The sequence below is a fragment of the Hypomesus nipponensis genome, chromosome 26, assembly GCF_054491055.1.
Source record: "Hypomesus nipponensis isolate SF chromosome 26, ASM5449105v1, whole genome shotgun sequence".
NCBI classification, from domain to species: Eukaryota; Metazoa; Chordata; class Actinopteri; order Osmeriformes; family Osmeridae; genus Hypomesus; species Hypomesus nipponensis.
Genome location: NC_140386.1, coordinates 9,166,410 through 9,192,500, shown reverse-complemented (window position 1 = coordinate 9,192,500; position 26,091 = coordinate 9,166,410). Strand labels below are relative to the sequence as shown.

Here is a 26,091-nt window from a genome sequence, read left to right as displayed (position 1 = left end):
TGATTGCCAGTGTGCCTTACAGCTGATAGCGGAACATATCCATGTTGCGCCCCAAATCACTATGGAAACAGGATTGTGTTGTGCGCTCGGATGAGACCTAGATGTCCCTCACGAGGACAACCGCACGTTATCAAATAGTTATTTAATAAGAGACGGGAAGAGAGAGAGAGAGAGAGCGAGGGAGCGCGAGAGAGAAAGAACAAAATAAAAAAGATACGACGGAAAGATGGCAGAGAAAGACAAAGAGAGAGAAAGAAAATGAAATAAAGAATGAACACAGACAGAAACAGCAAAAGAAACATACAGTAAGGAGGAGAGAGGTATGGGGACAGATGTCAGCAAACAGCTAAACTGGAGCGCTGTTCTGGGTTCCTCAGGGTCTCTGTGTTATTTCCTCAGACCTCCAGCGTGAAACAATACTGTGTGTGAAGGTAGTTCCGTCCCTGATCTCCCCTTCTGCCCTAACAAGGCCGCTTCCCCGCTGATGAAAACAGCCCTCATATCCACATCCCCCCCAGACACTCAGTAAGTGGATATCCTGCTCCCTGCTCTCATTCAAAATTGTTTTTAGGTTGATGTTTGTGTGTGTGTGTGTGTGTAAGAGAGAGGGGGGGGGGATCAGCCTGTGAGAAAAGCTACATTGGTTCATCAAACTTCACAAGCTTGTGAAGGTGCAAATCCAGAACTCCCCAAAAAACACGTTTGAGTAATTAACCATCTTCACAGTGACAAGCACACTCTAAACTGTGTCATTAAACAGTCTGGAACCATCACTTTCTGAAAGCACCATTTTGCTATGAAAGCACCATTGAGTTGGAGTCGTCCAGTTAGACTGAGATCCTACCCTGATTACAAAGCAGGTCAAATCTGTTTGTAGTTTGCTTATTGTTTTGCCTTTCCAAGCTCAGCGCGTATGCAAACAAGGATTGCTAAGACGACAGCAGGAGTGGGTGTGTGTGTGTGTGTGTGTGTGTGTGTGTGTGTGTGACTGACAGAGGCAGACTGTCTAACATCGCTGCTACAGACTGTCAACACAGAGTGCAATGTGACAGAAACATAAATTAGTGTGACGTATATCAACACATCAATTGTTCTTGTGGGGTCTGGTATAAAGGACTCCCAGCTATTCCCAGGAGATGGTGTATATGTTCCAGTTTGGGTTGCACGGTTCAAATGAATCCTAAGTGCTGTTTGTGAAACAACCCTGTATCACACTAACAATAGCTCCAGCATCTAGACCCAGGCTGCGGTTCTCTGGGAGGCTGTCTCTGCAGTGTGTGTGTGTGTGTGTGTGTGTGTGTGTGTGTGTGTGTGCGTGTGTGTGTGTGTGTGTCACACACAAACCCTGTTTCACTGGAGAGACCTGTTCTTCCAGTTTACCACCACACCTATTTAGCACATGCAGACAAACCCAGGCTAACACACTAACAACATGTATGCTAACACACAATTTGTCATGCTCGTGTTTCATACAATATACACACATACAATATACACACATACGATATACACACACACTTGGTCGCTTTTTCCACACAACAAAAATCAGCAGTCCTGTTATAATTGTTACCTATGTGAAGAGTTAAATAAAGAGAAGTGTGTTTCAGACCAAGGTTGTGTGTATGTGTGTGCGTGTATGTGTGTGTGTGTGTGTGTGTACACGGTATCATGTTACACCTCTCAGCCTATTTCCTACCTGGGCAGTGTATCCCACTGCCTGGGTAGTAAAGCTTCTGTTAATACTGTACTTGAAAGCTCTTCATCTAGTGCTGGCTCTGCTACGCCCAGGGTGAGCCTAAAATACTTTCTGTGCATTATATTCTCCCCGACTATCTGTGCTGTTCGTATTGAGTGACGAATCACTGTTCAACAAGGGGTTAAAGAGGATGTGTGTCAGCAAAATGATGCCTCCGTCCAGCATCAATCTGCTCCGTTTGCTGTTTGTTTACATCATCTTTCCCAAGCCCTGAGGCTCCTTCACTATGTAGTCTGAATCATTTTGTTACATTCCAAGCCCATTGATTTCTCCCTTTATAAATGCTGTGGTTTTCCCCGCTCCCCTTTGCTTGCTCAGTCTGAGATCACGCTATGAGGACAACAGCGTGTGAGCTGTTTCATCTCGTACGCCTCATTCCGTTTTTACTCATCCTCACCATCATCACTTCACCTGGCAGAGACAGATTGTTAGGACCTGTCCAACGGGTTTTTGTGACGGTATGGTGGAACGGAAGAGCCTGTTTAGGATTCCATCTTCCCACAATGTCAGCTCCCAAGAACTGCCAACATTTAGTTTGTTAATTCCACCTGCAGCAAAACCTGAGCACATGCAGCACAGCCAATTCCTGCCAGGAGTGTCGTCGACAGCCATTTTGTCAAGGGTCCGGGTTCCCTGTCGACACTTTAACCCCCTCACCATGGCACAGTCAAAGCAGGAGGGTTAAGCGTTTGTTGTTTCTACAGTTTGATGGAAGGAAACACATTTTCCTCAGAATTTACCTTTAGTCATTTAGCAGACTCTTGTCCAGAGAGATTACAGTAAGTACAGTGACATTCCCCAGAGGCAAGAAGGGTGAAGTGCCTTTCCCAAGGAAATTGAACTGGCAACCTTCTGATTAATAGCCGGATTCCCTAACCGCTCGGCAATCTGATGCCTGAGAGAACAACAAGGTGGGCTTTAAGACCATGTCGCACGCAGTCAGGCCTGATTCCTCTCCACAACATCACTGGGCACACATCTGAGGGCAACCACTTCCAACTGCCAAGCGTTTGAATTTCTGGGAGATTGTGTAACACCAGCTGGAGGAGAAATTGGCAAAAACAGCAGAATTGAAGGCTGGAAGATTTGAACAGAAGAAACTAGAGCGGTTTGGAGAAATATCATCCATAACGCCGTCTTCTGAGAGCCTAGCTGGATTCTATAGCTGCTGGCTGTTTCAGGGTACGCAGAGGACTCTGAGGAACATATGTGCTGTTATTCATCTCCGAGTTGATGATGGGAAATGAAAGTCTGCTACCCCATCAATACTACCCACGTAAACACACACACACACAATTAGTCAGAACCGCATTGCTCCAGTGACCCCACCCTTTTCTCAATAGACACCATAGTAACCTGATGATAGAGAGCGAGAGACACAGACAGAGACAGAGAGAATGAGAGAGAGAGAGAATGAGAGAGAGAGATGTAAAACAGGTCTTGTCACTAATTACTCCCTCTCACTTTCCAGCTGGAGGGCGAGGATGTCAGGACTGACCTGATCACAGAGATAACATACACACCTGCACAAGCCCCTGTGAACTATTGTATTTATACAGCTTTAGACAAATTGCCACCGTAGTTATACCAAACTCATCTGAGAATCCTGAAATATTAGCGTAATTCATGTCCAACATTGCCGTTTAGTTGCTAAAGGATTAAATTGATAGACAAATCCACATCAGCAGGCGGGCGTTTGAAAATATATTGCAAGAAACATGAAAACAATGAACAACTTAAAATCAATTTGGTCAAGGGTAGTTTCAAGCGACGACTTTGACGCAGGACGGGCTATGCCTAGGCTACTTTAAAAAAGTATATAATTCCTGAATTGCTTCCTAAAATGGGCTAACGTCTTGACAAAAAAGACAAGGTTTAGACCGTCGAAACAGACCAAACGTAGGCATCCAGTTTTACCTTTTATGTAGTTGGATTTACTTTCATCCAGTAGACTGGACGCGGAAATTCCCATTTTGCCAGCTGCCGTGGATTATTGTAGCGGCAGGTACAGTTCGCTCCTCAGGTGTACAATGTGGCACCGATCGAGGTTCCGTACGACTTCTCCCCTCCTCTCCCGACTCTTTCACTGACGGGCGTGAATAGACGGAAAACGAGTCAACGCCAAGTCCCCATTCAACACGGCGCTAGCTCCTTCATCACATCCTTGTCTATTATTCTTTTTGAAGACCTGTTACAACGCTTTTATAAAAAGCAGGAAAGCTCATATAAGCTTATTGTCCACCAATGTTTTCTGACAGTCGACCCTGTATGCAGCTGCATACTATTACTATAAACAATGTATATATATACACACAAGAAAATCTGTGTCTTTATGAATGTTGTACACTCTGGTGAATATTCGAGATGAAGCCAATCTCTCGACAATTAATATATACACACTCAATATAGCCTATAATATTTCCCTCATATTTGAAAACCTGGCGACATACTGTAGATATAAGGAACTGAGAGGGGGAGATAAACCGCTGACCCCTGGCTGTGACGTTCTGAAACATGTCAACACTTGCCTCTCTTTTCTCCGGTTAAAATCGCAAAGAATTCCAAGGAGGCACAAAGACAGCAATGACCACATTCTGACATAGGCTAAATAGGCACACAACTGGGAGTTTTAATAACTATTTTATAACACAGAGCACAAATGTACAAAAAAAAAAAAGAAGCTAACCAGTTCTGCCCACTCAAGATAACTGAAATTTGCAACGGAAAAAATAAAATTATTCCAGAGCATACTGTCACACCAAAACAAATAAATATCAATGGGCTTTGTTCTGTAGGCTAAGTTTGGTTAACACTCACAGACATCAAGACAATGGAAGAAGTTGTTGATTTTGATTTGGTTTGAATACCACCGTCACCCTCCCACGATAGAGGTAAAAAGGTACACCAATTGGGAAGTTAAACAGATACAGGTAGATGTAATCAGTGCCATCAGGACTCTTTGGTTCTGATCCAGCAGATTCCCCCCCGGGTCAGAATGGATCAGTCTGCCCCCCTCCCAGCCTGCTCGGTCCCGAGTCCCGTCTGACCGGCTGGGGTGTTGGTGTTGGTGGGCACGCTGTACTTGGTGAGCACAGACTTGAACTGCTCCAGGGTGGCATCAGTCCGAACCCCGGTCGGGTCAAAATGAGTCCTGCTCACTCGAAACCCTGCCTCGGTCAGGTACTGGAGGAACTTGTTCAACCTGGACAGAGTGAAAAAGAGTGAGACAGAGAGGGAGGGAGAGAAAGAGAGAAATATAGAGAGCGAAAGAAAGAAAGAGGTGGGAATAGAATGAATGGATGGACATGCCAACAACATCAGTGCCCTACAAAAGCTCTAGTGAGAGTCTGAATCCCTTAACAGAATTCAATATGAAACATAAGATTGCAATGCACTCATAGTGTCCCCAGCCAATAGGCAACAGGGTCAAAGTTCAAGAGATCACAGTTGGAGGGAATGTAGTGGTCACTCACTTGGGCATGTTCATGCCTCGGATACTGTGGCGGTGGATGCTGTAGTAGAATCCCGGATGTTCCAGAGACGCGTCGGACTTGAGTTTCTTTACAACATTACCAGGCTCATCCCCTGACTTCCTCTTTCCTGTCGGAAGTGACATCACAATAGTAACTAAGGATTCTCCTAAAACGGCTCCACACTGTGAAAAGCCTGAATTTATTTAATATTCTGAAACAAGGGTTTGGATGGAAAATTAGTGTAGAAGGGTTCGAAGATAGAATCTCAACTGTTTTTAGACAGATGCCTGATGAAAACTTGATTTTAAAAAGTTGCTCGCCTGTCTGGTCAGAAGATCCTGAGTCCTCGACCTTCTGTAATGTCTTGATAACAACACCGCATTCCACTGAGGGAGAAAGGAAACAGGAAGTCAACAGAATCACCTCAGACAGCTATGACCAACACACAGACACACACACACCTTACATTTTCATTTAGTCATTTAGCAGACGCTCTTATCCAGAGCGACTCACAGTAAATACAGGGACATTCCCCCCGAGGCAAGTAGGGTGAAGTGCCTTGCCCCAAGGACACAACGTCATTTGACACGGCCGGGAATCGATCTAGGAACCTTCAGATTCCTAGCTCGATTCCTTAACCGCTCAGCCATCTGACTCCCTGTCTACTCCCCTCTGACTCCCCTCCCTACCTTGATTGACGAGGGTGGAGGAGCCGTGGACGGAGGACTTCAGGGTGGTGCACTCCGACTCACAGATTAGGGTCTTAACCAGAGCCTGGATGTCTTCCATACTGTGCTGGACAGCTGCAAACAGCATTCTCCTGAGGAAGCCCGAGTTAAACAGAGGCCCTGACCTGTGGAGGCACACACACAAGACACACACACACACACCAGACACACACCCCAGACACACACACCAGACACACCACACGCACACATTCAGATCTTAGCATAGCAACAAAAAAAAAGAAAACGATGGAATGAAGGTTAGTAAAGTATTAGGTACTCTACCACAGGGGCCCCAGCTCCACAGCGGTCTTTCCAGGCATGCTCCCATGACAGTTACAGGGCAACTGGCTGTACAGGCTCTCTGGAGACGCAAGAGTACACGACTCACGTTAAAATCTGGGTGCTTTTCTACCTCGCCGATTCAAGACGGTGCTCACAAATACTCACACGTTCTCTCTCAACAACGTATTCATTGAACAGCTATCATAAAGAGCCTTGACACACTTCACATACGCACGCTACGGTTTGGTTTCTGTTCCGAAACGCCTATAATATCAACTGATGTTCAAGGCGTGGGTCCAGGTCCGCTCACCCTCCACCATGCTGCCTTGCTTGAGGAAGACCCTCTCCTCGCACCACTGGCAGTGGATGAGGTGCTGCATCCTCTTGGCTGACTCGTCGGCCTGCGTGGGGCCCCTGAGGACGCGGACTATCACCAGGACAAAGTGCTCCACAGCCACAGCCAGAAGCACCTCGATGCCCTTGTTACAGCGAGCCGCCGCACTAGGGGAGAAACACACACACACACACACACACACACGTTGATGCACTGATTCCCCCTGTCAAATCTGGCTTGTATGAAGACCCCCTCCCCCACAGTACCCCCACATCCTAGAGAGGGCAGCCCGGCCTACCCCCCCACAGTACCCCCACATCCTAGAGAGGGCAGCCCGGCCTACCCCCCCACAATACCCCCACATCCTAGAGAGGGCAGCCCGGCCTACCCCCCCACAGTACCCCCACATCCTAGAGAGGGCAGCCCGGCCTACCGGGCCACAGTGGCGAGCACCATCCGTGCAGCCAGCTCCCTGTAGTACTCCGTCCTGACGATCTGGCAGCCGTAGTGACGCAGGGTGACGTTCAGGGACTTGGAGTACAGCGAGCCGGTGTCCGTGGACGTCACCGAGATGATGCCGAGGTTCCGCACGTTCCGGAACGCCGCGTCCAGGTAGTTCACGGCCGTGCCGAACGGATCCAGGTGTCTGCGCCATTGTCGCCGTGGAAACAACGGTTACGTAACGGTGCGAGCAAACACTTTTGTCTCAGCCCAGTATAAATGACGCATAATTGTTTTTGATGTCAAGTACTTTCAAAGGTGAGTTTTCTCCCAAACTGATTTTTTTCAACATTTACATTTAGTCATTTAGCAGACACTGTTATCTAGAACGACTTACAGTAAGTACAAGGACATCCTCCCCGAGGAAAGTAGGGTGAAGTGCCTTGCCCAAGGACACAACGTAATTTTGCACGGCCGAGAATCGAACCGGCAACCTTCTGATTTATAGCCTGACTCCCTAACCGCTCAGCCATCTGACCCCCCCCCCCTACGGTAAAGAACTTCTCGGCCGATCCCACTCACATGTAGTCGAAGGGGCGGAGGTGCATGATCACGTTGGCGTCCATCTTGGTGACCTCCACCGTGGCGATGGGCACCCCCTCTACGTCGGGTACGTCGGGGGTCCGGGGCCCCCGGGAGCCCTCCACGCGGATGTGATTCAAGTGGCAGTTTTCCCGGATCATTTTGACGCACGCCTCGCTGATGTCGGTTATGGTCACCTTGACGGCGTTCCGGAGGTGCTTAGCCCACTGCAGGCCCATTATGCCTGTGGTCGCAGAGAACAGGGAATTAACTACCATTTCACACACACACACACACACACACTCTACGCTCACCTGTGGCTCCAAAGGCATCTAGACACTCCAGTGGATTCCTCTCCTCAGCTAAAACTGCTAGGGCACAGAATACGAGTTGCCTGAAACACACACACACACACAACTCATCAGTCTCCAGATCTGCATCACAGTGAGTCTGCACTTTCATGGTGCCCAGGCCCTGAGCATCTCTCTGACCTGTTGGTCTTCATCTTGCGGTTGAAGTATGTGTCGGTCTTCTGAGGGGTGGTGTGGTTGGGCAGCAGCTGCACATTGGTCCCCAGCTCCTTCATGATCTCATAGGCCTGTCCAGAGGAAGCTGCCAGCCAATGACAAAGACAGACAGCGAGGGGAGGGAGATGATTGGTCGATTTTGCCCCATATTAAAAACCATAACTGTTACGTGAAGTGGTGGGGTAGGACCCAAACGCAGGAGTAGCCAGGCATTGCATAAAAAAAAAAAAAGGTCTATTCATCAAAAACGGAAAAACAGACAAGGTACTCATAGCAACATAGGGTAAGGACAAGACAAAGACTGGACACAGAACAGGAACCTAAATACACAGAACCAAACAAGACACAGGTGGACATGATAAGACAAACGAGAACTGAGACCACTGAACGAGACACAGGTAAAGACAATGACAAACACAGGGAAACACTAGGGCAGGACAAAACCAAAAACAGGAGGGGCACGGCTGTGGCCGTGATAATAACAGTAGAAGGAGAAACAAAGAGATATAATCATTTTTTTTTTAAATGTCAGGGAGTATTTGGGCTCAGTTTGCTGTGCAGGTGGTTCAGACCCTTACCTGGCTCCTCGCAGGGCATGTCGGAACTGCTGGAGTAGCTGGCCTCCGTCTCACCCTTGTTCACGTGGCGCTTCAGGTGGCCAATCATGTCTGTCTTGCGGGCAATGGTGACTGAACACACCACACAGTGGTAGTGGGCCACCAGCCTTCCTGAAGCCTGGTGGAGAACACACACATATATATATATATATATATATATATATATATATATATATATATATATATATATATATATAAATTTGCACTGAAATTGGAGATGATATAGAAATGGCACAATATCTAACAGGAAGTCCCTAACATCATCTCCGTTTCTGACCTGGTCTCCATTGATGTTGGGCTTCAGTTGCCGACAGGGCAAGTGACAAATGCACATTCGTTGACCTGTAAACAAGTGGAGGTCAAAGGTCATGAGAGAGAGAGAGAGAGAGAGAGAGAGAGAGAGAGAGAGAGAGAGAGAGAGAGAGAGAGAGAGAGAGAGAGAGAGAGAGAGAGAGAGAGAGAGAGAGAGAGAGAGAGAGAGAGATAGGGGGGGATAGTTTAAACACTTGAAACTACGTCTCTTCAAAAACATTCAATACCCTAAGCATAAGGATTATAATTTGTGAATTTAGCATTTACTGACAATGAACGTGAACCTACAAACACCATTAATTCTACTGGTACATCACCTAAATCAAGTGTAGTGGGTGAGATCTATAAATGTTACGCAACTAGCTCTCTACGGCTGACTAAGACTGCTAAAGCTGTTTTGCGTGCAGGGATTTTAGCAGCATTACTATACAAACGGACCCTTGAAGAGGTAAGCAGAGGTAAAAAATATAAATATTTTTTTTGGGGAAAAAAATAAAACGATCCCACCTACATACTGCTTAGTCAGTTCTTGTGCTGCTGATAAGGTTTCAACAGGTTGAGAGGCACTGACACACAGGCATATAGAGAGAAATCTACACTATACATATTCAGTATCTTAGTGTGGCCATGTTTTGTGTTTTCCTACCCTCAAACTCCACGTAGACTTTCCAGTGGAGGTTCTGAAGATGGCGTCTGAGTTTGTGGCTGTAGCAGGCCTTGAATTTCTCCTCAGGGCAGAGTGGGCAGGACTTTCTCCCAGCTAACACACACACACACACACACACATTAGCCAGATACCCCTAGGTCTGTAGCCGGTAACATGCCTGCACACACATGCAATTTGTCGACAGGAATCATAGATCAATCAACAGATCAAGCCCTGAGAGGAAGATATACCTACCACCATTAAGATCAACAAGCACTTCCAGCCCTTCCAGTTTGGTCTGAATAGAGAGATGTCTCTCTGTAACAAGCACAAGAAACCACTGAATACGAGTTGGGGCAAACGTTTTTTAAACAGGAAACAGGAATCGGTGCTTACCGATGGTTGTTGTTGACGGTTTGGCATCGCTGTCTCCCACTTCCACGGCCTCAGCCTTCATCTCAGTGCCAACGGAGGAGACGGTCTCATCTGCTTGGTGCTCCACAAGTGTGCGTGGATCTTCATCACCACCTATTGGACATGGAGAGCCCTCTGTTTACTTTTACTCTGCATGGGAGATCAAAGTACAAATAATCTGCCATCGTGACCTGACTTGACATGGGTTCATGGGACAAATTTGTTCAACTGGGCTCATAAACTCTCAATATTGGTTAAAATAGAACACATTATTAACGGTCATTGAGCAAACCACGCATTTGGAGAGGTTTATTTAGCAAACCATTCGAACTGAGTCCACAAGCAAAGGTGTACATGCTCTCTTATAACATTCATATGCCAACAGAAAGCATAGTAGCCTATTAGACGTTCCTCTTCCTGTTCTGAACAAGGCTTTAATAGGGGGAGCGCTGATGATGGTAGCCTACCGTCAAATTTTGCACCGCTACCCTACGTTCCTGTCGTGGAGCTCCGCGATCAGACCGTGCCTATTAAAATTCTATAATAAGCGCGTTTCATTTGGATGTTTCACTGAATTCCATGCGATGAAACTGGCATAGCATCGCATAATATTTGAGCGAAAACGTTTTTGACATTGGCCTATTTCCTGTTATGGAGGTTATTTACTACTAGGTCCCATGGCGGAGCTCCGTGCTGAGGCCCTTATGGACTTATGCAGTTAAAAAGTCGTGTTCCCAGCAAATCTACCTCAGATAATGGATCCTGTGCACGGTACCTATTTTGTTCAAATTAATTGTTTTATTATTTTTTGTATAAAATAAACAATTAGCGTTTCCTTACCCTTTATATCGACGTCCCCCTGGTGTAGTTGTCCTGCGTCGCCTTCCATGAGCTCTGCCATTTTACTCGACCGAAAAATTCGTAGGCGCCAGCTTTCTACGCCACAAAGCTACGTAAAATCCGTACATTGTAGTTTATCTTAAGTCCTGTTATTTTGTCGGCGACTACTGTGTAGTGAATGATAACAGTGTTTTGTAAAAACAAAAGACTAGTTGCAGACATACATTTAATCAATAACATTTACATTAGCAATGAATGATGCGTTGAAGTTTAAGTACAACTGAACGTAAACTGAAGCGAAACTACAAATCCCACGAATCCTGATACTGACAAATCTGTTCCACGTGACTAGTAGTACGGATGTTTTGTTTACTAGCAGCTGTCAAATTTTTATCTTGTGCACTCAGGTAAGCGTGTTTTTACTGTTTAAACTAAGTTTTGCCAACTGACATTGATTATATGTTATTATGACTTGGCTACTGCACCGTACTGCGTGGTTATCTAGCTAATTCTACATAATACTGTTTGTGAGGAAGAAACTGTATAAGAGACAGACCACACTTGTGGTGGTGACTGTTTGTGCCTTGCTACGTAGCTAGCATACTTAGCTTCTTTTACCGGTTTCCATTTGATCCATTTAAGGTATACACTTCCTTGGAAAAGATACAACTTGGGAAAATAGATGTAGCTAACCAGCAGAGACTCGTCCCTAACAGTCTCGCTGCAATACAAATCACTTTACTTTACACTGAGGGTGAGGGTGATAAGCTATCGCCTTCACCTCAAGACCTGAATAGCTAATGCTTTCCAAAACGTTCTCCTGTTTCAATCACGGTCTTCTTAGTTAGTTTTTCATTGTTGTGGTGTTGCCATCTTTCGTCCAAACAGGGACTAAATATGCATAAAAAGAAGTCAAAAAAGAAGTCTAAAAGGAACAAGAAAGAATCAAAGAGATTATCATCTACCTCCAGTGAAAACGATGAAAAGGTGAGAAGTTCTAATAAGGCTTAAATTCAACATCTGAAGTCGGTTTACATTCTGTAATGTTTCAATTGATGTGATTGTATCTATCAATTGTAGACTTCGCGACACGAGGATAGCCAAAAGAAACGTAAGAGTTCGGAAAAAAAACACCCGGGTCGCGATCATGACGGGTATGTCAAGGTGTTCTCTCTTTGTTTTAAGCAGAAACATCAACATTGTTTCGTTTTTAATTGTATATTTTAAAGTCTTGCAACTTGTGCCTCAATGCACTCTACGATGCCTGCACCCCAATAGATCTATAGCAGTGGTCTTCAACCCTGGTCCTCAGGGAATCAGGTATGTTGGAGCAGGGAAACATCTAAAACATGCAGGACAGAGGATCCTGAGGACCAGGGTTGAAGACCACTGATCAATCGAATTTAGGACCATGGCCATGTTGACTCTTATGGTGTTAAACCAACAGAGTAAAACATTTTTAAAAAGTATTCCTGTGATAACTGCTCTGATTGTGACGTTGCCTTTCAGCCCCACAGAGAATACGAGGAGAGAAAGCTCCACCTCAGGGAAGCTGGTCTCGGAAACAAGCCCCAAACAGGACAGACCTGTCAAAACGGCCGTCTACAGACTGGGGAAAACAGACAGCCAGAGGGAGGAGAAGGCTTCAGGGAAAACGCACGCCTGTCGTCCGGCCAGCCTTTCTAAAGACAGGCGTGGGACTGCGGCTGTTCTCCACGAGGGCGCTAACGTCTCAGCTTCGAAACCCCTCGGCGCGCACACCGCCGATACGTCGTCCCCACGCGACCAGAGAAGCTCCTCCTCTAAAAGCGGCTCTGGCAAATCGTCCCACAAGAGCTCCTCGGAAGCCTCCTCATCCAGACAGGGCCCGACGTCTCAGGCGTCGTCCAGGCAGGCCCCAAGTCCCGCGGCCCTCTCTGCCGACCTGGAGGAGCAGAGGAAGATGCTGGTGAGGAAGAGGCCGAGACCCGAGGAGAAGCTGACTCCCGCGGACGGCAAACGCGCTCGAGCCAGGGTGTCCCCGGAGCGCCCGCCTCCCAGCGGGGCTGAGCAGCCGGGGGAGAAGAGGAGCAGGCTGGGGCGGAGGGCGTCTCCGGAGGATGCCCGGAGGACAGGGAAGGACCAGGAAGGAAGGCAGAGAGACATCTCCCCGTTCGAGACGACTCTGGAGTCCTCCCCTAAGACCAGGGACGAGTCCTCTGGGACAAGCACACAGGCATCCAAGCCTGCGGTCTCCAAGCACGTTGCCGATCTGTCGGAGACAGCCAAGCCCGCCATGGCACAGTTCAACACGCCCAATACCAAACCAAAGCTGCCTTTAACGTTTACGATACCGAAGAAGACCAAACCTATAACCGCCTGCAGTGGGATTTGGGACGAGGACGACAAAGCTGCCTCTGAGAGGAAGCAGAAGACCACAGAGGCAGTGAGGAAACCGACTCAATCCAAGGCTGAGTTTGGCTCCAAGCTAATGGTGCCTCGCAAGATTAGAGTCGGGCCTATGGACAGAAGTTCCTCCGTCAGCAAGACCAAGCAGATCCGCGGGACGGCTCCGGAAGCTTCCGTCTCCACAAGCGTGACGCCGGCGTCTCCCCCGCTCCAGAAACACGAGGAGAAGCCGTCGGTCGTCACCAGTTCGCTTCCGACCGAAGCGAGTTCCTCCGAGCCGACCGAAACAAACGACACGGATCAGGAGGTAGACAGCGGCGTACCTACCTACCTGCGGGGGTTATTCTCTCCAAGGTAAAGGTCTACTGTCTCCTTACTGTCTCTGTGCTGTGTGGTAGATGCTGCTGGCTGAGGAGCTGCACCTGGCCCGCTCTGAGAGGAGGTTGGAGGTGAACGTTGCGGAGATCTACGGAGAGCTCACCTGCATGGACATCGACCCACCAGAGGAGGGCGCTGCCAACACACACAGTGAGGAGGAAGCTGACCTTTTAAGTGTCGGAGGTTAAAGTTTAAGATATTCTGATTTCGGGCTTCATTTGTGAAGTATGTTTTTTTTCTTTTCGTTAGTGATTGATTATTATTTGCTCATCAGTAAAGAGGTATCACATCAACAGAATTAGTAGACTGTTTCGTCAGGTGCACCAACTTGTGCATCAACGATCCTTGTGGGTTCTCTTCCACTGTGACCCCCCTCTGTGTTGCTCTGCAGATAAGGAGCTCCCTCAGCAGGAACTGATAGTCGTCCTTGACACCAACATCCTCCTCAGCCACTTGGACTTTGTGAAGAAGATGGTTTCCCATGGCCTTGGAGGTGAGGGGGGGGGGGGTTGGCTTTGAGAGGATGGGTTGGCATGGCGAGGGAAGGTTTGAATCTGTAGGACGGGTTGAAGCGAATGTTTTAATATGAATTGACTCAATATGAGAGACAGATGGAAGGAGGGATAGAGAGAGAGAGAGAAATAGAGGGAGGGAGGGAGGGAGGGAGGGAGGGAGGGAGGGAGGGAGGGAGGGAGGGAGGGAGGGAGGGGGAGGGAGGGGGAGGGGGAGGGGGAGAGGGAGGGAGAGAGAGAGAGAGAGAGAGAGAGAGAGAGAGAGAGAGAGAGAGAGAGAGAGAGAGAGAGAGAGAGAGAGAGAGAGAGAGAGAGAGAGAGAGAGAGACGGAAAAGTACTGTTCTCTTTTTCCTGTCTCCTCCACGTATGAAAAACCTTTTCACACACACACACACACACACACACACACACACACACACACACACACACCCTCCCCCGCAGGTCTGGGCTTCCCTACAGTGCTGATTCCATGGGTGGTCCTCCAGGAGCTGGACTCTCTAAAGAACGGCAAGAGGCTGTCCAGTTCCGTGGCCCACCTGGCCACGCCCGCTGTCCACTACATCTACACCTCCCTGAAGAGCCAGGAGCCTCGTCTCTGGGGCCAGTCCATGCAGCAGGCCTCCCAGAGCAGCCGTAAGTCCCTCCCTCAGGCCCTTAGACACCCTGGGAAGTCAGCTTGAACAGTTTCGTACGGTATCGTACGATTACTGGCATATTTAGCCTGAGCTTTACACAAAGCCTCATGTTTACCTGAAGTATTTATTATTAATATCACGTATTACCACCAGGTGGCAGTAGCAAACTTATAAAAGGATTATCACCTGTTTCAAGGACAGCTAATAATATGGAGTTTTAGTGCTCCATATTATTTTATTCTTAATTCTAAGAGAGAGGACTACATTGGAATCTCAAAGTAGAAATATCTCTCATTGATATACTCTGCTATAGTTTACACCTGCACATCTTTGTGTGTGTTTATATGCTGATACTGTTTCCTCTGTGTGCATAGTGTTGATGTGAGTTTTTATTCCCTGTCTCTCCCTCTCTCTCTCTGTATCTCTCTCTGTCTCTCTCTCTGTGTGTCTTTATCTCGCTCTATCTCCCTCTCTCTGTCTCTCTCAGTCAACCTCAACACTGAGAATAACGATGACAGAGTTCTGCAGTGCTGCCTGCAGTTCCAGAGTCTGTACCCAGAAGGCGCTGTGCTCCTCTGCACGTGAGTCAGCCCTCCTCCACCCACTCCTCTGTCTCACCTTCACTGCTGTACCGCAGCGTGCCAGTCCACTGCAGACTCATACATGTGTCTGGCTGGCTGTCAGTGGGGTCTGCAGGCTTCTGTGTTGTTTGGAGAGAGAGAGTGGGAGAGATGGAGAAAGAATGCTCCGGTTGGTTCCATCTCACCTTGTCTGTCTCTCTCTCCGTCTCCCTCTCCCCCAGCAACGATAAGAACCTGTGCAGCAAGTCCCTGCTGAGTGGGGTGAAGGCTCTCAGTAAGGTGGACCTGGTGGAGGAGGTGGAGAAGGCCCCACCCCTTCTCCTCTCCCCCCTCCACCCCCAGACGCCCGTCCCTGCCCCGCCGCTCACCCACCCCCGGACCCCCTCCCTGAACCAGGCCAGCAGCCTGACCCCGACCCCCCAGACCAGCTTCCAGAGAACCAGCCCCTCCCCGAGGCCTGCGGGGAAAGGTTAGTTCCCTCACAGATTGGACGGGATGGTCGGGGGTTGGTTTCAGGTTCACGAGGGTAAACGTGTTAATGCTGTGGTCAACCAGAGTGCATGAGGCCTTTTCCTGTGTGCTCCTTTAAGACGAGGGAAGGATTGCGGACAGCCACCAGAGAGCGAGAAACGAGGAAAAGGAGAAAAGGAAGGAGGTGGAGGAGGAGGAGGGGAGAAGGAGGAGGTGTGAAGCCAAGGAGGCCAGGGAGCTTAGCGTGTGTGTGTCGGCGCTGGAGGACTGCCTCAAGGGGGCGCTCTCTCAAATCCTGGAGGTGGAGATGAAGGCAGCCTTTGAGGACTTGTGGACTGAGGTACCCAGTCCAGCGCCCACCTGGACCACAATGATCGCACGTATCATCACCCTCGAGGCTAAATGTGTGTGGTGTTTTCTTCCACAGATAGTTTACATCAAACCGCCCTGGACCCTGGCAGACCTCCTGCAGTGTTTCAGGAAACACTGGATTGCCGTCTTTGGAAATATTGTCCCCCGAAGTTTACTCCAATCGGTGGAAAACCTCTGTGACTTCCTCCGCTCAGGTAAACAAACGGTCACCGTACCTGACACACAACACCAGCATGCATGAGAGGAGGGAAGCAGTCATATTTACACTGATTGATTGCGGATGTCAAATACTATTTTACACAAGCGGCTATTAGTTTGCTGGCAAGATGAAAACCGGGTTTATTTATATAGCCTGTGTTTATATCCACATATATGCTTTGTATGATAAACAGTCTGTTGGAAAGGACAGGGCTGGCACAGTAAGAGACACTGCAGATGTAGTGTGTCTGTTGGAACAGCCGGGGAAGGCTGACAGGAGGCAGTTGATGTGAAACTAGCCTATATTCAGAATAAAGTCGTCTTCAAAAGTCGGCCAGATAAGTGTGTCAGAGGAGATGTGCTGACTGGGTTTCTGCCAGGCTTAGCAAAGCCCTCTGTCTGCATTTCCGTGTGTGTGTGTGGGCGCGTGTCTCATGTGTGTGGGTGTGGGCGCGTGTCTGTGAGCATGTGTGCTCGTGTGTGTGTGCGTGTGTGTGCGTGCGTGCACAGGGGGGTTATCTTGGTTTGTCTGTTAATAAAGATGTTTCCCCCCCCAGTCTATCATCAGCTTTGCAGCACGACTTGACCCTTCTCTCTTTTGTATTGGCTGTGTGCCAAGTCACTGTTAGAGTTGAGGGAGGGAGGGAGGGAGGGAGGGAGGCAAAAACTCCAGGAGTGGAAAAGTACTGTTCTGTTTCTCCTGTCTCCTCCACATGCTGAAGGTTTAGACATGTGTGCCTGCATAAGAGAGAGAGGGGGAGAGGGAGAGAGAGAAGAGGGACAGAGTGTGCTTGAGTGTGTGGGTAGAGGTGTAGGGCTGCACAGCAGTAAAGGTGACTTTGTATGCAGGTTTTGGACGATTACACACGCACACACACACACACACACTCATCCAGCTGGTCTTTCCCCAAATGCCCCTCTCTGTGCCCTTAAACTTGATCTCAACAACTTCCTCTGCCAGCCTGCAGAGACAGAAACGGAGAGCTCCACTAACCTGTCTGTGCTGCTGCAGATCGTCTCCACAAAGACCGACAGCTTTCTTACATGAAAGAGTTACTGTCATGTGTGTCCGTGTGTGTGTGTGTGTGTGTTCTGACCCTGTCATCACTCCCCAGGTAAGACAGTGAAGCTCCGCTCTGCTACAGTAGCTGTGTGTGAAGCCAGGGAGCTGCTCCACTCCTTCAGCTGCCGGCCTGTCTACTCCGGCAGTGTCTCTCCTGCCCTCTCCTCCCTGGACCTGCTCCAGCAGAGGCTGCACGCCCTGGTGAGCGGGGGCGCGCCCTGATGACATCATCAGGAAACGGTTGTCTACCTTGGGGGTGAATGTGTGGGAGAACAGTCCAGACTTGTGAAGAGACTCTCTCGATTGATTATCGAGTGCTGGACGCAGGGGCGTGGCCGAGACACTGGAAGCGGGGTGTAAAAAGTTGCATCGGGGGGAAGCCTGTTGAGGTGGTTGTTTTGATGTCGTTTTGATGTCGTTTTGATGTTGTTCTGATGTTGTTCTGATGTTGTTCTGCGTAGCCAGAGAAGGCCCCGGAGGAGAGTTTGCCGTGCGACGGCGACGCCCTCATGGCGGAGGAGGAGCAGGGGGAGAAACAGGGCCTGTCTCCGCACGCCATACACCAGGAAGTGTGGGCGCTGTTCGAGCTCATCTGGACCAACGTGTGCCAGATCAGGTAGCTAGCTGCCAGCCACGGCCAGGATCCCTGTCGTGGGCGCTCTGAGGTGTATTTCAAGGTGGGGGATGGGTGTAGCTCAGGGGTTAGAGTCTTTGACTGCAGATTAATAAGACGCACGGGAACATACACTCTGCAAACGGGGTTATTAACAACGTATGAGGAAGAATATCAACTACAAACTCAGATTGAATGGCCTGTTTTGACAAGTTTTGTCAGTATGTGAACTTAGTACGCTCACTCAGTGTGTCGAACTGTCTTTGTGTTCCTCGTCTCTCTGGTCAGCTCGGTGGTGTTCACCGCGCTCCGCTTCGACCCGGCCGCCACGGCAACCAGCCAGCTGGTGGGGGGGGTTCCCCCGCCCCCCCCGGACGCCCTCTCCTGTCTTCAGAGGCTGCTGTCCACAGTCACCCAGCTGCTGCAGGGCTTCAGCAGGTCAGGACCCCTCACCCTCCTCCACCCTCACACTCACCCTTACAGTACCTCCTCCACCCTCACCCTTACAGTACCTCCTCCACCCTCACCCTTCACGTACCTCCTCCACTCTCACCCTTACAGTACCTCCTCCACCCTCAGACTCACTGTCACCCTTACAGTACCTCCTCCACCCTCACCCTTCACGTACCTCCTCCACTCTCACCCTTACAGTACCTCCTCCACCCTCAGACTCACTGTCACCCTTACAGTACCTCCTCCACCCTCACACTCCCCTCTCCACCTTCCCCCTCCTCCACTACCTGAATGCCGACTCGTGGATCAGCCGCCATGCGTCTTCTTTCTCTGCCCCGCCGGCAAGCAACGGACGACCGTGGCTGTCACTGGCTGTTGCCATGGGAGACGGAGAGAGGGATGAGGTTGTTAAGGATACCCAGAAGTCACTGGTGATTGAGCTCTGAGTCTTTCATAGCTCAGTTAAAAGATCCAGTTACCTCTTGTGTCCGTGTTTCCTGACGATGCGTTTCCTGAATGCCTTTATGCCTGGCTTTCTAGAATAATAATTAAATTAAATCATTTTATTTGTAATGCACCTTCTTTCACTCAAAGCGCTTTTCTAGGAGATTATGTACAGATTCTGTGCAGAGAGGAAATGTGAATTTTGAATACAAGGCCTGCTAATTGTGTGTCTGATAATTGATAGACACCTTTTGAAAATACATTTCCCAATCTCTCTCTCTCTCGTGTTCATTTGGGAGGTGGGCTAGAGGGTGTTGTGCGTGAAAGGGTGTGTTTCTTAATTTGTTTAGGTGACACACTCGCACATGTGCATGTACAAACACACACACACTTCTAATAGGTGCCCTTTTCAGTGAACCAGCCAGACAGTAAGTGTTGCACGCTGACAGTTGTGTAAGGATGGACAGTGCTTTAGAAGCTCTGGTTTCCAAGGAAACAAGCCAACTCTGATGTTCTGGGGGAGGAGCCATGAGTCATCACAGCCTCCTCCTCTTCCTCGTCTCTATATCTTCTCAACCAGATATGGATAATGCGGGGCCAGTCTCTCCACCCCTCCCTCCCTCTATAAGTTTGATCCTCTCTGGGTTTAAAGGTGTGCCATTATCCTTTCTCTTTCTCTGTGTCTCTCTCTCACTTCACATCCTGTCACTGTCCTTAATCATAAATATATCTCTGTTTGCGGCTCAGTGAAAGGTACGCTTGTGCGTGCGAGCGTATGTGTGTGTGCTGTCGCACACACGCTTCTAGGCTGCTGTTCCCCGGCGGCTCCAGACAGAGCTGTCTCTGTGTGTGAGACCCGGAGGTTTGTGTGTGTGTGTGTGATGAAGTCATGCTGATGTGTGTCCTCCCTCTGCAGGGTCCTCTCACCAGACGTCAGCCTGGAGGACAACCAGTCTCTCCTCGCCCTCATCGTGTCCAGCCAGGTCTGTCCCCTCACAGGCCCCTGTCCCCTTGCAGGCCCCTGTCCCCTCACAGGCCCCTGTGTCATATCCTCAACAAGGAAGACAAAATACATTTTTCAGACCGATTGAGTTTTAGTTTTCAGACTAGGGCCCCTGTCTTTCCGGTGTTTAACGCTCCTCCTCTGGTCCTGGGTGTTGTCTTGTGTTTCAGATCGCTGCGGTGGAGCCCAGGTGTACCGCCAAACAGCTCCAGGACTGTCTGTCTCAGCAGGAGTACAGGTGGGTGGGTTTGACACACACACACACACACAATGTAGCACCAATGTAGACGTTAACTGACACTCTGTGGGGGGTGTAGATCTGGTCAACCACCCAGGTGTCCTCTATGTGGACCTGCCCGGGCAGGTCAGGGCAGGTGGGGTCAGGTGGGGTGAGGGTGGGTGTCCCATTGTTTCATCTCAACGAAGCTGTGGCGACCATGACAGCAAACCAAAACAGCTGTGACCGTTTGTGTCATTCATGGCATCGACCCACTTACTCTGGCATGTCCTTATCCACCATCAATGTAACTTAAACCCTATAACATAAACACACTCACACACACGCCCAGCCAGACCTTTTGAGAGCAGCATAGGCCTTTTGCGTCATCAAGAGTCAAATAACCGCAACAAACTGGTTTGATCTTTCAGCTGACGCTTGATTAAAACCTCTGTGCCAGATTCAAAGCTCGACTCGCTCCTTGTGCAACAGTTCCCAGCGAGCCACAACGTGTGCCTGGACCGGGATCGTTCTTTTGTACTATGAACTCTGGCGAAGACAAACGGCCAAAGGTTGAATTAGTCAGATGATTGCATGATCGTAGAAGATTGCACAGGTGTCGTGGGTGGGTCTGTTGTGATCGCTGTGTGAGACTGTCCCTCCTCATCTCTCACTTCCATCACATCCTGAGCTACTAAGTCCTCCTGTTGTGTGAGTGTGTGTGACACTGTGTGTGCTTGTGTGTGTGTGTGAGAGTGTATGAGTGTGTGTGTGTTACAGCTTACTTATGTAACATGGATGGTATGTTCTTTTCTCCCAGGTTGTACCTGAATTAATTCTACACAGAGGTGGGTTAGTGAGGGTTCACACCCAACAGGAAGACACAATGACATAAGACACTCTTGTTTAAGCCGTTTCTGTTAAAATAAACCGTTGTGGGATTGCTGTGGATCTGCCAGGGGAACAAGCTTGGATTCTCAGGATTAATAGAGGGGTGCTTTTGACGCATCATCTCTTTATCCTCTCGGCTGGCTGCTTTACCGACTGTTTCTGACTGTTTAATAATGACCAGGCGGAGAGCGTAGACCAGGAGTGGTTAGGATAATGCAGATAGGGAAGGGCAGCAGTTGAAAAGCACAAACGGATGCCCCACAGATGACCTGGTCAAGTTCTCGTTTGTTTGTGCGGAGGGCCATGTGTGTGTGTGTGTGTGTCCCCAGTCTTGTAAGGTCTGTAGGACGTTTGTAAACAGTGGCATGTGACTGTTCTGTTTGCTCAGCGCCTCTGGTGGTTTCTGCTGGCTGAGACTTTAAAGAGACCGGGGCTTGATGCTGGCCTTTCATGTCCGTCAGTCACTGGCACGTAGAAAGATGTGTGTGTGTGTGTGTGTGTGTGTGTTCTCTCTGATGAAACCTCCTCTGAGGGCTGAGCCCACTTATCTCTGCTGCAGTTCTATTTCAGTTTGGCATCCAGTGCCCACACCATACTATTATTAGCTACTCAGAAAGTAACTCCACACACACACACACACACGTGCATACATATACACACACGTGCATACATATACACACACATGTGCATACACACACACACACATGTGCACACACACACACACACACACACATGTGCACACACACACACACACATGTGTATACACACACACACACACATGTGCACACACACTTCGGCATCACTCTGCATCAGGACAGTGTGTGGAGCACAGTAATCGATCTAAAGCCAGCGGGAACTTTCATCTCCTTTCTCATGCTCTCTTGTGGCCCTGGGTAGTGTCTGACCTGGGCCCCTGGGTAGTGTCTGACCTGGGCCCCTGGATAGTGTCTGACCTGGGCCCCTGGGTAGTGTCTGACCTGGGCCCCTGGGTAGCGTCTGACCTAGGCCCCTGGGTAGCGTCTGACCTAGGCCCCTGGGTAGCGTCTGACCTGGGCCCCTGGGTAGCGTCTGACCTGGGCCCCTGGGTAGCGTCTGACCTGGGCCCCTGGGTAGCGTCTGACCTGGGCCCCTGGGTAGCGTCTGACCTGGGCCCCTGGGTAGCGTCTGACCTGGGCCCCTGGGTAGCGTCTGACCTGGGCCCCTGGGTAGCGTCTGACCTGGGCCCCTGGGTAGCGTCTGACCTGGGCCCCTGGGTAGTGTCTGACCTGGGCCCCTGGGTAGCGTCTGACCTGGGCCCCTGGGTAGCGTCTGACCTGGGCCCCTGGGTAGCGTCTGACCTGGGCCCCTGGGTAGCGTCTGACCTGGGCCCCTGGGTAGCGTCTGACCTGGGCCCCTGGGTAGCGTCTGACCTGGGCCCCTGGGTAGCGTCTGACCTGGGCCCCTGGGTAGCGTCTGACCTGGGCCCCTGGGTAGCGTCTGACCTGGGCCCCTGGGTAGCGTCTGACCTGGGCCCCTGGATAGCGTCTGACCTGGGCCCCTGGGTAGCGTCTGACCTGGGCCCCTGGGTAGCGTCTGACCTGGGCCCCTGGCCCACCTCCCTCCCAGACCGTCTGAACATCAGAGCTCCAGGCAGGTCAGGCTGGAGCGTGGCTCCTGGGCCGGGGTCCATCACCTCTCTGGGGGACTGGCTCAGCCTCTGGCTGGCCCAGGTGACCCGTGACATCATACGCCTCCTTAGAGCCGCCCATCCCTGGTGACACATCACCACGCGAGAGGAAGGGAGGAATTCTCCCTGACAACACTGTCTTAGACTGGCGTCTAATCGAGAGCCAATTGTCATACTCCCACATGAGTGATCTCTGTCTGCAGCGTGCGACAGCCCCCCGGGGCCTAGACAGACGTGGCCCCTATTAAGACGACATCAGAGCCGGTCCGGAGATTCACGAAGAGTAGATTTAGTTTGATCTGAAGTCGTTAGTTAAGTCCAGTATAAGCTTGTTTTTATTGAGTACTAAGGTATCGACTTATCCCTAAGGGTTCTTGATGGGAACATAATGATCCATGTGCCAATCTGTTATCATGAACTGCCCTCTCTGTATCAACAGCTAGTTATTGGTTTGCCATCCAAAGGTCATTCGTTGACTGTTCAAATTTCCAATCGGAAGGAATTTTCCTTCTAACTTGTTTAGTTCAGTCGTAATGGAATCACGTATTGCATGATCTCCCGTAGGCCAGAGTAATGATTTCTTACGACTGCTCTTTGAGGATTCATCCAATAATTAACGAAAGTGGCGCTTGGTACACAGAAGCACAGACCTGGTATATAGCTCTAACAATTTGTGTCGTCGATTATTTACAGTTGAAACACTGGTGGGGTCACCCAAGGGTACACTGACTGATTAATTTCCTGGGAATATGCGAGTCATGTTCAAAATAGTAGCGGTGCTTCTGAGCTGGTGCATGGGGACTGTTCCCGTCCCAGAGACTGTCAGTGCTGTCACCGGCCCGCCCTGCGTCACCACAAAACCTTCCAATGACATGTCTGCGCCTCCGCCAATCCAGAACTTTCTTTCTTCAACAACAAAAATAACCGTGGAGGTTTCAGGGAACTGTTGTGAACGCTCTCGTTCCCTGGAACGGAACATTTCGGAACGTTTTCTGGAGAGCTTAAAGCTGTTTGGCAGGTTTGTTTTTATTTTTCCCCAGAAAAAAAGCGGTTGGTTCAGTGGTTGCTGTGGTAACCGAGGTTGATGAAAGAACTCTCGTCACGGAGTTGCTGTGGAATTAGAAGCTCACCAGCCAATCACAACGGGCGTTTATTTTGCACAGACGATCTCGCGCCTGCCTGTACTGCATCTCAACTGAGTCTGTGTTGGTGTGTGTTAGAATAGAAAGCATCTTTGAGTTTCACCCAAGCGCCTACTTTACAGCCAGTCCGTGCGTGCGTGCTTGGTGGTGTGCATGGGGAAACATCGTCCTCAGTTCAGTGCCCCTCCCGTCATCGAGGGGGGGGGGGGGGGGGGAGGCGTGAAGCTGCATGTGACGAGACACCCCAGTGCCTTGGGCGTTGCTAAGGAACGGGGGCATGCTGGAACCTGTTGTTCCTGTGTGGTTACGTAAACACGGATGAGAGATGGGGGGGGGGGGAGGAGGACAACAACAGATTCCTCTCTTTCTTCCCCCGTTACGTAATGTTGTGAGGAGAAACAGAACACGAGGGAACAGAAGAGTCTTCACAGTGTGCTGCCCAGGAGAGAAGCGCGCGTGTGTGTGTCACTCCAGGAACCGCCTAGAACTGGAACATGAATTCCCTTAGTATTGCACTCACTCGCTACAAACTTTCTTCCTCACTGTCCCAGTACCGCCCCGAAGTACAAAATGAACCGTCCCAAACTGAACTTGACCTGTCCCAAAATGTTAATTGTATTTTTGCATTCTGAAAGGGGTCTTGGTTTTTTTGCAACACTGTAAGTGATCCATACAGTTGTGCGGCTCAAATCAATGTCTGAATTTCAATGCTAATATTGTACACACACACAATAGAATCCATCATGTTCTTGCTTGTTTCATGGTGGGGCTAACACAATCCTGACACCGCACATCATCTGGGGGCGGAGCCAAAGTGGACAGCCATTCATTTCCCAGGGACAGTCCAGGCGGTGTCATCGTTCTGGCAGACTGTCTTGTCTTCACTGCTGCGTGTGGCTCGTCTGGATCCAACTGTGAGTCCTGTGTTGTTCTTCCCTCCCCAGGGAGAAGCTGCTCATGGGCGGGGCCCAGATGGCGGAGCTGAGGGGGAGTTTGGAGCGCTGTGTGGAAGCCATGGCTCACAGGACCATCATCACCCCGTGGCTCTGATTGGACCAGAACCAGGAAGCGTGGACCACAACGGCCGGAATCTTCAAACGCTAACGGAATCCGAATGTTATCGTTTTCTGATATTGTTGTTATGAATGCTATGTCAAAATCCAGTTGGAATGACTTCTTTCAACTGAATTTTTTTAAATGATTCATCCGGGATCCCAGTGCTCGGCAAGTGTGTTACCCTCAAGACTATCCTCAGGAAACAATGCTCTTTGTGACAGGAGTTCCGCGCCATCAGCGCCGGACCACATTGCTGCTTCCTCTTTTAAATTGAAGGGACATTTTTACGTTGAAGTACTGTACACAAGTATGCGGTTCTCACCTCTTTAGTTTTGGCTCTTGCAGTGTTTAAATATATCCATCTTAGACGTGTACATATGTACATTTATTTTCTGATTGAGTTCTTAGAGCTGTATTATGCAATAGCATAAAAAAAAAAAAAACGAAACATTTGGATGTCAGTGTGTGAGCGTGAAGCCAGTGCACGGCGTCACTAAGACATGCAGTCGTCTTTAATCCCATCCTGTGAAGGAAGCGGAGCTCCTCACTACAGAGGCACTGTTCAGCCCGCCGTCTGGCTGAGGAGTGGGAGTGGATTAGAGGGAGGGTGAGGGGCTGTTGGTGGCAGCCCGGGGATTACAGCTGCTGGAATGTGTGTGTGTGTGCCACACGTTTAAACGCCAGACCAAACAATAAGGGTGAGGGAAGGAGGGAGGAAAGAAGAGGAGGGAGGGTGTTCTTGTGAGCAGGTCAAGGTGACACGTGTCGTTGAACCACCACGACCTAAGGACCACACAGGAAGTGACCCGGCATTCCAGTTTTGCCCCCCCCCCCCCCGCTTACACTGTGGCCTAATTCCAGCCCCCGGATGATTGACAGGTGAACCTGTTTTAGTGAACGGGACGCGGCGGGGGCGGATCAGAGGGGCGGGGGTGACGAGCCCATGTACAGGATGTTAGCGGGCTAACACTCTGGGCAGCAGTGACCCAGAATGACTCCCTCCCGGGACGGCAGATGATCTGGGTGTAATCTCTCCCCATTTAGACGCTTAATGG

At 49.7% G+C, this 26,091-nt stretch overlaps 3 protein-coding genes across 4 annotated transcripts in view; 1 reads left to right on the top strand and 2 right to left on the bottom strand.

The window, feature by feature from the left end:
• Nucleotides 1–4,230, bottom strand: part of niban1a (niban apoptosis regulator 1a) — a 19,772-nt gene extending 15,542 nt beyond the window's left edge. For both annotated transcript variants that reach the window (XM_084692925.1, XM_084692926.1), the window contains exon 1: nucleotides 3,674–4,230. In XM_084692925.1, the coding sequence (XP_084549051.1) occupies nucleotides 3,674–3,728 (55 nt within the window). In that variant the 5' untranslated portion in view covers nucleotides 3,729–4,230. The remainder of the gene's footprint in view (nucleotides 1–3,673) is intronic.
• A 131-nt stretch (nucleotides 4,231–4,361) lies between these two features.
• Nucleotides 4,362–11,091, bottom strand: trmt1l (tRNA methyltransferase 1-like). The gene is made up of 16 exons (XM_084692928.1): nucleotides 10,953–11,091; nucleotides 10,095–10,226; nucleotides 9,954–10,016; nucleotides 9,699–9,812; nucleotides 9,018–9,082; nucleotides 8,702–8,858; nucleotides 8,088–8,208; nucleotides 7,911–7,990; nucleotides 7,597–7,840; nucleotides 7,007–7,219; nucleotides 6,550–6,740; nucleotides 6,240–6,318; nucleotides 5,919–6,082; nucleotides 5,550–5,615; nucleotides 5,230–5,356; nucleotides 4,362–4,958 (listed from the first exon to the last, which is right to left on the bottom strand). Exons 1-16 carry the CDS (start codon nucleotides 11,011–11,013, stop codon nucleotides 4,757–4,759), a joined length of 2,079 nt encoding a protein of 692 aa, XP_084549054.1. The 5' UTR covers nucleotides 11,014–11,091; the 3' UTR covers nucleotides 4,362–4,756.
• Nucleotides 11,092–11,233: 142 nt separating this feature from the next.
• swt1 (SWT1 RNA endoribonuclease homolog) lies at nucleotides 11,234–25,752 on the top strand. Its single transcript, XM_084692927.1, has 17 exons — nucleotides 11,234–11,359; nucleotides 11,841–11,939; nucleotides 12,033–12,106; nucleotides 12,462–13,647; nucleotides 13,739–13,868; nucleotides 14,110–14,211; nucleotides 14,673–14,864; nucleotides 15,354–15,447; nucleotides 15,669–15,916; nucleotides 16,038–16,258; nucleotides 16,346–16,484; nucleotides 17,604–17,752; nucleotides 18,013–18,167; nucleotides 18,453–18,602; nucleotides 19,978–20,044; nucleotides 20,235–20,302; nucleotides 24,925–25,752. The coding sequence occupies exons 2-17, from the start codon at nucleotides 11,850–11,852 to the stop codon at nucleotides 25,028–25,030; spliced, it is 3,171 nt and encodes a 1,056-aa protein (XP_084549053.1). The 5' UTR covers nucleotides 11,234–11,359; nucleotides 11,841–11,849; the 3' UTR covers nucleotides 25,031–25,752.
• The last annotated feature ends 339 nt before the right edge of the window (nucleotides 25,753–26,091 follow it).